Raw genomic sequence first — 13,406 nt, 5'->3', positions numbered from 1 at the left:
TTTTCTGTTTTCTTCTTTAATTAACGTGCAAGTTATTTATTACAAGGCTGCATTAAAGTTCTTTCACTCTATTATAACAGGAGGCTGGCTCGCTCTACACTACTGCTTATCCCCTTGTTTGGAATTCACTACACGGTGTTTGCTTTTTCTCCTGAAAATGTCAGTAAGCGGGAGAGACTAGTGTTTGAATTGGGACTGGGATCTTTCCAGGTGATTATACAGTGAATTCTGCTTTTGTTAAAAAGAAATCTCTGTTCATTATAACTGCTCTGCATGCACAGTTCTCAGACTGTGTGTTTATTAATTTATGTAAATGTTTAATATACAAGGATTTTGGTTTTGTTTTTTGTTTCTTTGCTTTAACTCCAGCTATTTTCTGGCATTTACTGAAGCATTTGAATTACATTATTTTTTTCTCTCCCATTTACCTAGGGGTTTGTTGTTGCTGTTCTCTATTGTTTCTTGAATGGGGAGGTAAGACTTTTAATATTTAACCTCACCCACCCACCATCTCCATCCCATTTCCTTGCGGGAGTAACTGCTGTTCTAAACCTTCACTGTAACTCATCATCTGCCATATTCCCTTATGCCTTAGGCTGGATCTCACAATGTCTCAGCAAAAGAAAGAGGATGTATGATGTCTTTATTAAACCAAAAAGTTGGCCCTGCCAGAGGTGACGGCTCAGATTAATGCTCCATGAAAGCAGTAGGGACTGTACTGGTCTCTTTGGTTATGTCATCCCAAGTGCAGAACTTTGCACTTGTCTTTGCTAAACTTCATACAGTTCTTGCTAGCCCACTCTTCCAGCCTCTTCAGTTGTCTCTGTAAAGTGGCTCTCCCTTCTGACATGTCCACCTTGACATCCAGATTGGTGTCATCAGCCAGCTTGGCAAGGGTGCTTTCAATCCTGTCATCCAGAGCATTTATGAAGATGTTGAAGAGTTTGGAGTCCAGCATCAATCCCTGGAGGACCCCACTAGTGACAGGCTGCCAGCCTGACTAAAAAGCATTGTTCACCACCCTCGGAGTGTGTCCTGTCAGCCAATTTCCTACACGTCTTCCAGACCACACACCCAATCTGTATCTTGCCTGCTTGCTTAGGAGAAGGTTCTGGGAAACAGTGTCAAACACTTTGCTGAAGTCCAGGTAAACATCATCTCTCCATGCCGACATAAAACATTATTTTGCTGCAGAAGATGGTCAGGTTAGCCTGGTATGATTTGTCTTTGGTAAATCCTGGCTGGCTTTTCCCAATCACATGCTTCATTTGGTCTGTGGTAATTTCTGGGAGGTTTTGTTCCATTATTTTCCCAAAGACTGAATTAAGACTAGTAGGCCTTTAGTTTTCAGTTCTAGCTGAACCTTAGCCTTCCTGACTGCATCTTTACATGCCCTAGCAAGGTTCTTGTAGTCCTTGATGGGTACTTGGCTGCCTTTCCATGGCTGGTATGCTTCTTTTTTTGTTTTTAAGCAAAAGCTTATTATTAAGACAGTTGGTCTCTTGTTCTGCCTATTTCCTTTCCCTTTGTAGGGAATGAACTCTTCTTGTGCTTCCAGCTTCTTTGCCGTCCATGGATACTTCCCATGGAATCCCTTGCAGTTAGGCCCTGAGCATATTGAAATTGGCTTTTCTAAAATACAGGGTCTTTGACCTTCTACTGGTCTTTAGTGGGCTCAGCAGCACCTTAAACTCCACAAAGTTATAATCACTCTCTCCAAGGCTAGCTTTGGTAGTCAGTTGTGCTGTGAAGTAAGACTCAATTTGTGAGCAGTAAATCTAGCAATCAAAGAATCGTTTAGGTCAGAAAAGACCTTTAAGGTCATTGAGTCCAACCATTAACCCAGCACTGACAAGTCCACCACTAAACCCTGTCCCTAAGTGCCACATCTACACATCTTTTAAATACCTCCAGGGATGGTGACTCAACCACCTCCCTGGGCAGCCTGTTCCAGTGCTTGACAACCCTTTCAGTAAAGAAATATTTCCTAATATCCAATCTATACCTCCCCTGGTAGAACCTGAGGCCATTTCCTATTGCCCTACTGCTTGCTACTTGGGAGAACAGGTCAACACCTAGCTACAACCTCTTTTCAGGTGAACAGCAATGTGCTGTTCTAGTGGGTATATCCAGCATCTGTAAGTGGAAGAAATCCTCAGTACACTCCAGGAACCTGCTGGCACTATGTTGTTTTCCCCACAAATGTCTGGGTTATTTAAGTTACCCATGAGAAAGAGGTTCTGATGGCCTGAGACTTCTTTAAGCACCTGTTGTAAGGTTTTATCAGCCTTGTCATTCTGCCTGGGAGGTCAGTAACAGATACTTAACAAAAGATCCCCCTTGGTGACAATTCCTCTGATCTTGATCCAAAGGCATTTCATAGAACTTTCATGGTCTCCATAATTCACCTCCAAACACTCAAATTTCTATTTTACATAAAGTGCAACTCCGCCTTTTCTTCTTCCTTTCCTATCTTCCCAGAATAGTTTGTAGCTCTCCGTTGTGGTCTTCCAGTCATGTGAGTTTTCCCACCAAGTTTCTGTGTTTTCTATAATATCATAACTCTGTGACTGGGCACGGACCTCCAGTTTCTCCTGTTTGCTGCCCAGACTACACACATTAGTATACACAAACTGGAGGTGATTGGACTTAGGGATCTTGCCTTAGAGAGGGCTGGGGGACCATTCTTCACTACTCTGATAGTAGCTGAACTCATCCAACCCGCTGCTTATGACTAGGCAGATGTCACAGCTTTGGACACTGTTCTGCAAGTTCATTAGTCTAAAGCACAATTCACTGAGTCAGCCAATCTGCTAGTGAAGAGTGTCCTCTTCTAGGTGGGTGTATCCCATTCCTCCCCAACAGGCTGTATTCTTTGAAGAATGTCCTATGATTGTAAAAAACAAACCCCTGGCAATGACACCAGCCACAAAGCCAGGTATAGATCTGCACGATACGTTGACTCCTGCCTGCATCCCTAGCATCTCTGGCAAGACAGAGGAGATCACTCGGTCATCGGTCCCTTTCACTGGCAGCTCCAGGGCTCTGAAGTCCTGCTTGACCTTTACCCAGGCTTTGTCTACTGTGTCATTGGTGCCTACATGGAAAAGAAGTAGGGGGTATTAGTCTGTGCTCTTAACGACTTGTGGCAATCTTTCTGTGACATCCTGCATCTTGGCTCCTGGCAGGCAGCAAAGTTCACCTGACTGTATGTCAAGCAGGAGCTGAATGCCTCAGTGCCTCTCAGCAGACAGTGACTCACCACTAGCACTGGCCACTACCTTTCACAGCTTTCAGAATGTGCTGCTGGTGCAGTTCCTCCCTGTGAATATTGCTTATTGGTTTTGTCTGCTGACAAGGTTTAATATCTCTTGCTGGTTGGTACATAAGAAGAAGGAAAGTGAAGTGATAACCTGCTCCCACGGGTCACCAGGGACCATGGCACCTCATTCTCCAAGGTGCTGTCTGTTTGCTATTAAAGCTCTTTGTCCAGTAGTCCTTGGAGGTCAGTGCCGCAGGGCCCTAATATGTCTTTTTGCAAATTCTCAAATAATTATCTATTTCTTATTTACCCTCTTTAATATAGCATAGCCTGCTAACTTCCTCCTACAGCTCTTCCACCTGCTGCTGGAATGACTGGCTCCATGAGAGCCCACCTTGAGCAGGTGCAGCTTCCACCCTCCTCCCCAGGAGGTGGGGTTGAAGTCTTTGCATCCCTCCACCTGAACAGCATCTTTCCTGATAGGAAGCTCTGGGTGGCTGCCTCCACTCTTCCCAGGCTAGCCTTGCTAGATAGCTGACTCCTGTCTGCTGCAGAGCTCAGCCCTTGCCTGGTCACTACCACCATGCTTCCAACAACCTCAGAGCACTGCCTAATAAACCCTTTTAATTCCCTGGTGACCTCAAGCTGCTTGATGGGCTTTCAGAGTCACAAGCTAGCTTGGGTGACCATCAGGGCTGCAGCCTAAGCCTGCAGGCAAGTAGAGCAGGCAGCAGCCCAACAACTGGCAGAGTGCACAAACTTTCCTGCATGAACTGCTGCACAAACTGCTGATGCCACTCCCAACAGGTGCCATGTCCTGTTGCTGATGCTGCACCCAGCAGACACCATGTCTTGCTTGCACTCCTGGTTGCTGGTGTTCCCCAGGAGCCAGTCATATGCGGCTTTTGCATGGTTTGACTTGGCTGTGGGGACAGCGGGCACCACCCAACTGATCTTGTAAGACCTGCCACCTACCAGCTGGTCCCTCCACACACACAGCCCAAGGGTGTCAGATGCCCAGAAACCCCCTCAGGCACCCCCTGGATCCCTTGCAAACCTCACGCTCCTCTCAGCACATGGCAACTGCTGCTGCTGCTGTTAGTGTCAGCTTCCCACATTTGGGTTTTTTCTGATTGACCCATTTTGATCTGCAAATTGAAATTCCCCTGCCTTTGCTTATCAGACTGAGTACCTGAGATAACCATTTTCTGAATTATTGAAAAAAGGCTCCCTCCTCAAGGCTGCCTTAAGAAGAATATCTACAGTTCATCCGTTCCCTCCTCCACTGATACACATCTATTGTGCAATTCAACAGGAGAAGATTTGTCCTAAAGTCACCTTCTTTTTTTCTTTTCAAGGAGGCTGAAATCATCTATTTCTACCAGGTTTAGTGCAGTAGGTGTTCTCTGCTTGTACACATATACCATGCCATAGCTGGTCTCTAGTACAAAAGGTCTGCAACTCCTTGATCTAAGTGATCCCTTCTCAGATAAGCATAACAATCTCTAAGGTCATCAAACAAACTTATTGGTCATCTTTCCTCATGGGCTTAATCAAGGTGACTGTTAAAGGACTCGCAGGTCTGTTAAAGCACTATTCATAGCTCTGTCCTAAGCAGCTCAGAAGGTGAGTTCTGGATCGTGTCTTGCTGGAATTAGTGGCTGCGTTCATACTTCACCAGCTGGTGTTACTGGATATCCGCCTCTCCCACCTACAACTGTTGTTTCATCTATTATCTTCCGTGAGTGCTAAAAGCATAGCCAGAAGGTCTTGTCTAAAACCAGCGTGGAGATAAACACCTTCCAAGGTAACATGCAAAGTGTGTCAGCTATCCTGTAACCCCTTGCAGGGGGTGTGATGGTGGTTCTTAGCCAAACGAACACAACCAGATTAATTAAAACCATTTTAATTCTCAAGACATTAGAGAATGTCTTGTGCCTCTGCTGAATTGCTTAGGGTAATAAAGAGTTTACCTTTGGTATATTATGCTCTTACACATGCAAACACTTTTCTTTATACAAGAGTAATATAACTCCATACTTTACCTGATTTATACCAATCTATACTTTAACCAAAATAGGAATTTAGAGCTACTAGAAGGAAAATGTAAGTTTTCCTTGGACTTTTACTCCCTGTTGTTCGTGTCCATGAAGTTCAAACGCTAGTTTAGCATTTTGGCATATGCTGATCCATTTTGACAATTGTATTAATCTAGGAAAATTTGGCAATGACTGTTAACAAGAACATCTTTGACACAGCAGCTTGTTGGAGACTGGAAGAATATATTGGGAAAATATCTCCACATCCTTACTCGTTCTTCATTCAGAAATATGCTACAGGGTCCTGTCAGGAATGAGTAATAGACCAAGTAAATGTTGGTCTGAGCTAGTATGATCTTACTGATATTAATAACTTTTATAACTTACGTATAGACATACACACCTAGCAGGATTGCCAGGAAATTGGTGATGAATGAAAAGCAGAAAAGCTGCAGATTTATGTGCTTTTTTTCCCAATTGAGCTTTCAACCGTGGATTGTTTTAGTCTTGGTGATTCTGTGGGTGCCCATGAAAAAATCTCAAAGGAAAGGAGGTCACAGGTGTCTATTAACCCAAAAGCTGTTGTCTGCTTAGACATTTCATTCCTGTCTAGTACCTTTTTGTTGCTGGTTTCTTTGGCTTCTTGTTATGTATTTGGTACTGGCCATTGATGAAAACAGGATCTAGCTCAAGAACGATGTTGGAGTTTGTGTAGAACAGGTCTTCTACGCACCTCTGGGCCAATCTTAAATTATCTAAAGTCAGAGACACAGAGCCTGGGTTGTTCCCCCTGCATGCCTGGATCTCTTTCAGACATGGAGAGGTCACTTCAGATTTTGCTGAAGTGAGGAGTTTGATAATAGTCTTAAAAATAGTTCTGCAATTCGTGGTTCTTTTTTTTTTCTTCTAATCTTGATAATTTGTCAGCATGTCCTCGAGCAGCTAAGTACATAAAAAATGACCTTTTGAAGTTTCTCCCTAAAGGTGCAATCAGAAATAAAGAGAAAATGGAGGAGCTGGAAAGTCAACCGGTATTTTGCTGTGGATTTCAAACATCGTCATCCTTCTCTAGCGAGCAGCGGAGTGAACGGGGGGACACAACTCTCCATTCTGAGCAAGAGCAGCTCTCAGATTCGGATGTCCAGCATAAATGCGGAGAACCTAGCGACATGAGCAGCTAAGGAAAGCAAATCAATCAACAAGCAAACCAAAAACCATCCCTCTAAAATGAAAAGAAAAAAAAATCATAGTTTTGGTGGTGGTGTAGGTCTCCTTTCCCTTTCCCTTTCCCTTTCCCTTTCCCTTTCCCTTTCCCTTTCCCTTTCCCTTTCCCTTTCCCTTTCCCTCTCCCTTTCCCTCTCCGTCTCCCTTCCCTTCCCTTCCCTGATGTTTGAGGAGGTGAAAAAGCAAAAGAAACGTGTGTATATATCTCTTTTTAACAATCACTGTAAATACCCAGCCGTACTCGAGGCCATTAATGGAAAAATGTTTCAAAGACAACCAACAGGCCAAGCCCACCCGCTCAATGATTTACATTTCAGAGCATCTGCGAGTAGTCCGTTGTCAGTCAAAAGTAACAAGTGATCGCTGTGCAGTTGTGATCCTCGGTTGCCAAACTGATACTAATCTGTGAATGGACATGACCATTGTTATTTTTCCAATTGGTTTCCATTATGGTTTGGATTTGCCTTTTTTTTCCCCCTAGTCAAACGTATCTCAGCCTGTCCCTGTCTTTTGGCATGTGAATTTCTGCAGTGTTTCTCTTTTGAGTCTTAGGATGGAGCTAACATGCTTGGGTTAACCAAACCAGCCAATTTGGGAAGAACATCAGAAAATTAAGTTCAGGGCTGGATTTAATCACATGTTCCCAGTGGACTTAAAGAAACTGCTGTGCCAATGTGAAGCTGCATAGCTTCCTATCATCAGTCAGTGTGGGGGCTCCAGGCAAAAAATGGGATCAGCTGGCTTTTTCCATACCCAGGGATGCTTCTGAGAATGCTTTATGTTCTAGCTAAGCTGTGAATTTTCTAAAAGGGCCATGCAGTTGAGATATATCTATATTTTTGGCATTGACTGGCTGATTGATTGATTGATTGGATTCTTTGAATAATAAAAATAACTGTCCCCTCCCTCCCACCTTAAAAGCAAAAGTCAGTTCCAGGATGGCCTTTCCCCCCAAGTAACCTTGAAACCTCTGCATCTGTGTCCAAACATGGCACGGTTTTGGGTAGTGCTGTCACAGAGTGGGGTGCCTTTGTAACCTGGTTGACTTCTGTGTGTTGACTCTTCCCTGCCAGAACAAGAGGTACAAGGAGGACCTGGCATGATCGTCTCGGAAGGTAAAAGTCATCTGCACTTGGTGAGCAACTAAACTGAACAATAAGATGGTATGGAAGGAAAAGATAGACATTGGATGACTTCCCACACCTGGCAGCTTTCCCAGTCTGTGGCTATTCTGTTTGTTTAACCACCAATGGTCTTGCTGCTTTTCTTTGAGAGGAACTAAAATGTTCGTTCAACCTTTGCCTTGTAGTTAAAGCCATGACTGGTACATATCTACTTCAATCAAATGTTGATGATGTCAATTCTTAAAAGTCTTTATACAGTGCATAAAGGCTTTGAGGACCGTCCTAGAGCTCAATTCATTTTGGATTTATGAGCCGATATATATATATATATGCGTGTATGTGTATGCATATATAAAAAACAAAAATTAAAATGACGTTTTAAATGTGAAATTTTGAACTGAAGCTAATAACAACCAGAAATTCAAAACTGAGGTTTGTCCTTTCTTGTTACTTGACATGATCATGAACTTAAAAAAAAAAGAGAAAGACTTGGAATTTTAGTGTCAGCTGAGTGTGAGCTCTTAATTTCACTGGGTTTTGTTAGTTTAGGTAAAAAAAGTTTTAATGTCATTTTAAGCATAGTTTTTTTTAAAAAAAATAATGCTAGTTTCCTTATTTTTAAAAGGAGAAAAAAAAAAGGTCTCAAAGGTGTGAAAGAAATGTTAATTATAGTTATACTTAACACATATAATGCTCTATGGGACATAATCTGCTCTCACCTGTAGCAGTGTAAATGAATGTAAAAATAATTCAAAACAGACAGAAGAGTTGACTGGCAGCATATTGGTACAGGAGCATGCACTTAAGAGATGCTTACAGCCCTGTCAGGTGAAATTACCCTTGAACAGAGGACCAGCAAAAGTTTAAACCACTTACATTATACTCCAGTATCTTAAGTGGGAGTTGTATGATCCAGACAGTCTTTTTTTTCAAGTCTTCAGCACTGGTTTGCTGCTCTGAGAGCAGGATTTGTCCTCCTCTTCCAGACGCTCTGCAAAAGTCACTGAAGTATTTTTAACGGATAGATCAGAACTGCCTCTCTCATGAGCTGCTGCTAAAAGATATTTTAGAAAGTTTCCCAAGGAACCATGCACTTCGCAGTCCAGAAAGATGCTCCCAGAAAATGGGAGATGGGGACAGTCAGATCTATCAGGTAAAGGCATACGTAGACATTTTTTCAATGAAACTGTCATGTTAGATGAACAGATAACATTTAGTTTTGTATTTTCTGCAGAATGAGCTTTCACAAGGTATTATATTGACAATACTGTAAGTGTATTATTATTTATAAAAAATCAAAAAGTGTATTTTGCATGAATGGCTAGTAGCCAAATTTCAAGCATTAATAAATTACAGCTTTTGAGAAAAAGGTGTTGAATAACTGCCTCTAACAGGAGACTTTTTGTCATGCTTCAGTCCAGAGCCAGAAGGTATTTGGATATATTATTTTTTTTTCCTGTGGAGGCTTTTTCTGAGCTTACTTTTAGATTCTGTTGTTTTCCTGCCTATTGTTCAGTGCTCTGCAATTTGAGTTGGTGGATCTCAGTCCAGTGCCTCGTGGGCAAATGTCCACATCGCCAAAACCACCCTCCAGACGTGCACACTGGAGACCAGGTCCTCAGCTAAATTAAAATCAATACAGATAACCATTATCATTAGAGCAAAATCACCTCACTTTGGCTTGGGATTTGACCTTAGCACATTATTATTACTATTATTTTTTGATGGTCTCAGCAAACTTGGACTTGCCTCTTAAATTCCTAGAGCCAAAGCTCAGGAGCAAGACAAGTTGGAGGGCAGCGGAGGGGAAATTTCTGCTGTTGCAAGTCCCTGTGTTTCTTGTTCAGGGGACAAACTGAAGTCTTTGGTACCTTTCACCAGCACTGAATTTACTAGAAGAAATGGTATCTCTCAACATATTTAACATACGCAACATTATACAAGTAACCCCTTTCGGTTAGGATTTTTTTTGTTGGAAGTGTTGATGCACTTGCAACTGTGTCTTTCCTTGGTCACTCGAACTTTCTTAGTGCTACTGGAAAGATCATACTTCAGGTTTATAGAGTTATTTAAACCAGACTGTGATGCCATCATACAAATTAGCTCTCAAGAAATTCATGCTGAATGTAAGCTGAAGGTGCTGGACACGCCTGGCCACCATTCACAGTGGCTGTCAGTTCTATTTGTTTCAGGATGGAGGAAATCAATGGATGGTTTGCTTCTAAGTGTGTGTAAATATCAATTAAGTGTAACAGTGCTTTGTTTGATTTTTCACTGTGAAATATATTTTGGAGCTAGAAAGACTGTGTTATTAAAAATAATACACAATTAAAAGAGAAGCAAGTGTGTAGTGCTCCTTGAGCCATTTTTTCTACCATGTCCATAATGTATTTCTTGTCTAATTTTCTTATTTTGCTTTTGTAAATGTACAAAAACTTTCTGTGCTGCAGCTTTTGTGACTATTTACTGTATCTAATCGCTGTTTGATTATTGACTTTTTGATGCGGAGTGCTGGTACTACAGGACAATTAACATCCCAAAATGAAACCTACCACCTATATTTCAAAGGTCAAGGCTTGTTTCATTGCTTCATGGTGACCTCACCTTTTACCTTCACTCACATTTATTATATCTAGAACTCAGAGCCCAGATAATGAAACTTAAATGCTTAGTTGTGGGAATTTTTATTTCAGAGACAAAAAATACCCAAGTTCCTCTGTCTTATTTAAGTATTTGTATTTGAAAACCAGGTGTTAAAACAGGTGGTGGGAGAAGGGAGAGAGATGAAGGCAGGTGAGTCCAGAGTGAAATGCTAAAAGTGCAGTTCGGAAGTTAAATTCAGACACTGTATTTGCTGTCTAGCTCCTCCTTTTTAGCAGCTGTCCATCATTGCAACTAAAGAACTGTGTCTTGCAACTACAAGGCTAAATAACAACCAGAAGTGGGCAGGAACTGACTGTGCTGAAAATTTTAAACTACATTTGCAAAGATGACTGTCCCTAGACTCTCCATCATCAATGGCAAGTGAGAGACCTTCCAGAAGGGAATGCAGAACAATTCACAGAATCATAGAATCAACAGCCCAGGCTGGAAGGGACCTTGAACAACTGCCTGGTCCAACCTTTCATAAGAAAGGGAGCCTAGATGACGTTATGTAGCACATCTTGAAAACCTCCAGTGATGGGGACTCTACCACGTCCCTGGGGAGGTTGTTCCAGTGAATGGTTGTACTCACTGTGAAAAATTTCTTTCTTAAGAAACCACTCCTGGTGCACCTTGTACCTGTTCCCCTTGTCTTCTCCTTGTGAAGAGGTAGCCTCCATCATCTTTGTAGACACCCTTTTAGTATGGGAATACTGTGATGAGGCCCTCCCTGAGCCTTCTCTTCTCCAGGGAGAAAAGTCCTAACCCTTCAGTTATTCCTCATCGACCAGGTTGTCTATCTCTTTGATCATCTTCATGGTCTTTCTTTTGACCTTCTCCAGCCTCACTGTGTTTTTTTTTGATTTATGGGGACCATAACTGGCCACCATGTAGTGTTTGTTAGACTCTTGTTCAAAACCTGACCTGGGAGAATCTGATCCTTTTCAGCAGTGATGAAAGGATTAGTTGACATAATGTGCCTTGTCCATGTCATTTTGTAAAACTGCGGCTTTTCATAATGTTCTCATATCAATGATGGATAAAATTCTGCTTCTGCATTGCATATGTTCTGTGCTTGCATATGAAGGGCTATGCAGGACCTCTGGTTATCTCAAAGATTCAGTTTGTTGATTTTTTTTTTTAATAAATCCCTTGGAGAAAATAAATCAGTAACTAAAAATATGCAAAACCAAAATGATCAAAAACTAAACATATTTAGCAGAGTTAGAGCTGTTGGACTCTGATCCTCCGGCGTTCCAGAGCAGCACAGTGCCATAAGGACCCTTAATCTGAAGGAAACTCTGTAACTGCCGTTATTTTCACAGTTTATTATTCTCATTCCTAAACTGATCAACTCCCCTTTTAAAATTTACCAAGCTTTTCTTATTCTCACCTTCTCCTTCCACTGGAAAGATATTATAGAACTTCACTCTTCTGGCAGTTAGAAACCTTTTTTCTGAATGCTAAATTAAAATAATTCCTGGCTCGCTTAAACTCCCTGTCATACTAATCTCACCTCCAGTTCCTTTCTCCCTTCCTGAAATACAAACAGCTTTATTTCAGATAAAGTTTATAGTTTATCTTTGATTATGCAGCTGGAAGATAATCATGCTAAAAATAATCATGCTATTAAGATGCATTTGTTTCAGCTGTAATCTCAACTTGGGCGGCAAAAACAATGCAAAGAAGCAAATACAGACATATGCAAACCCATTGAGAACAGCAGGAAAATTATCTGGAAGCAGCATGTGAAGCACCCTGGAAAAATAAAGGGGAACAATAAAAACTAAGAGAGATATTTCCAGTTCTTGAATGTATATAAATGAGATTTGGGTTTTGAGCAGCTTTCATTCAGTCAGATCTAAAGGGAAATGATCCCAATCTTCTCCTTTTCTGGTTTCAGTTATAATCTTGCAAATGAAGCTGTATTGCTGCTGTTTCCAGTCAAAGTGAGAGGACACTCATGCAGTCTGCATACTCACACTGCAGGAAATCAACATTCAAGTGGGAAAAAATACACTGTGTCAGTGTGTCAGCTTGCGAGGTTTTAGTGCTCATGTGTCTGACACCGCTACTAAATCCCTACTACAGCTGGCCTGTGAACCATGCAGATATCTAATTTCACATTACTTTTCCAGCCCAACCCTGCCAGAAATTAGATATAAAATTTTCAGAGCGTATAACAAAAAAAATATGTCCAAAGTGACTTTAGTAAACACTGGCAATAAAAGAAATGCAAACCCCATTCATTTAATTGGCTTTATCTTGTTAATTACTTTTTTTTAAAAATAGTTTCAGAAACAATTGCTTATGGCAGAGGTTTTCGACCTGTGGTCTGTGGAGACTTCACAGCCCAAAGACTATTTCTGAAGTACCCACAGAAGATAATTAAGGAAAGTAAGCTCATTCTTTGTATGTAGCAATATATGCTTGTTAAGGCTCCTGAAGGGCTTTTTTCTTACTTGCAGTTATGTGAATGCTCCTACAGATAAAAAAAGGTTGAAAAGTACAGCTGCAGACAGTTGAGGATGAGTTACAACAAGCTATTTTGGCAGGAGAAGCTAGATGATGGTTTTTCAGATTGTGCACATAGTGTCATCCAGTCTGGTGAGCCTCTCAGTGCCTCCCATCCAACATCCACTTCGACAAGTAATGTCAGAGAGGAAGTGGCGAGGAAAGCATGACCCCTGATAGCCAGCTATAATCACAAGGAGTATCTACATCACAACATTACCGAAGGGCCGGGATGAAAGAGCAGTGTAACCAGGTCCCTTCGTAGCCTTTTCACAGGGAGTGGCTGGTTTGAGAAGACACAGGTAGGACAGGTGCTGCACCCTGGATGAAGCTACTGTACTCACACTTCTGTGCCCTCAGCATCAACAGAAACATGCAAGCTGTGATTACACAGCTGCCGTGAAGTCCTATGGAGCCTTTACAGGATCCAAACGCCAAAGGTGATCCTCAGTTTCCACAGAGTGGATGTACCTAGAAAGTTCAACAAGTTAAGTTTTTCCTCCTCAGTTTGATTATCTGATTTCATTACATTAAGGCGCTTCCCCCCCCCCCCCCCCCCCCCCCCTCCCCGAGATTTTCTTATGTGGGCAAGGCTTCCAG

General features: G+C 41.8%; 2 protein-coding genes across 8 annotated transcripts in view; both read left to right on the top strand.

Annotated features, from left to right (window-relative positions):
- Nucleotides 1-13,341, top strand: part of ADCYAP1R1 (ADCYAP receptor type I) — a 155,036-nt gene extending 141,695 nt beyond the window's left edge. For 5 of the 7 annotated variants that reach the window (XM_080387700.1, XM_080387701.1, XM_080387703.1 and 2 more), the window contains 3 exons: nt 81-210; nt 433-474; nt 6,273-13,341. In XM_080387700.1, coding sequence (XP_080243826.1) covers nt 81-210; nt 433-474; nt 6,273-6,482 — 382 coding nt within the window. In that variant the 3' untranslated portion in view covers nt 6,483-13,341. The remainder of the gene's footprint in view (nt 1-80; nt 211-432; nt 475-6,272) is intronic. The other 2 variants (XM_080387704.1, XM_080387702.1) reach the window with 1 other exon arrangement.
- The window catches only part of LOC308063974 (growth hormone-releasing hormone receptor-like), a 494,830-nt gene that overhangs the window by 413,884 nt on the left and 67,540 nt on the right, over nt 1-13,406 (top strand). The gene's annotated exons all lie outside the window — the stretch shown is intronic.

This window comes from Falco punctatus, assembly GCF_963210335.1.
Source record: "Falco punctatus genome assembly, chromosome: 4".
NCBI lineage: Eukaryota > Metazoa > Chordata > Aves > Falconiformes > Falconidae > Falco > Falco punctatus.
Note: the sequence above shows the minus strand (reverse complement) of the source record. Positions and strands in the feature narration are given on the sequence as shown.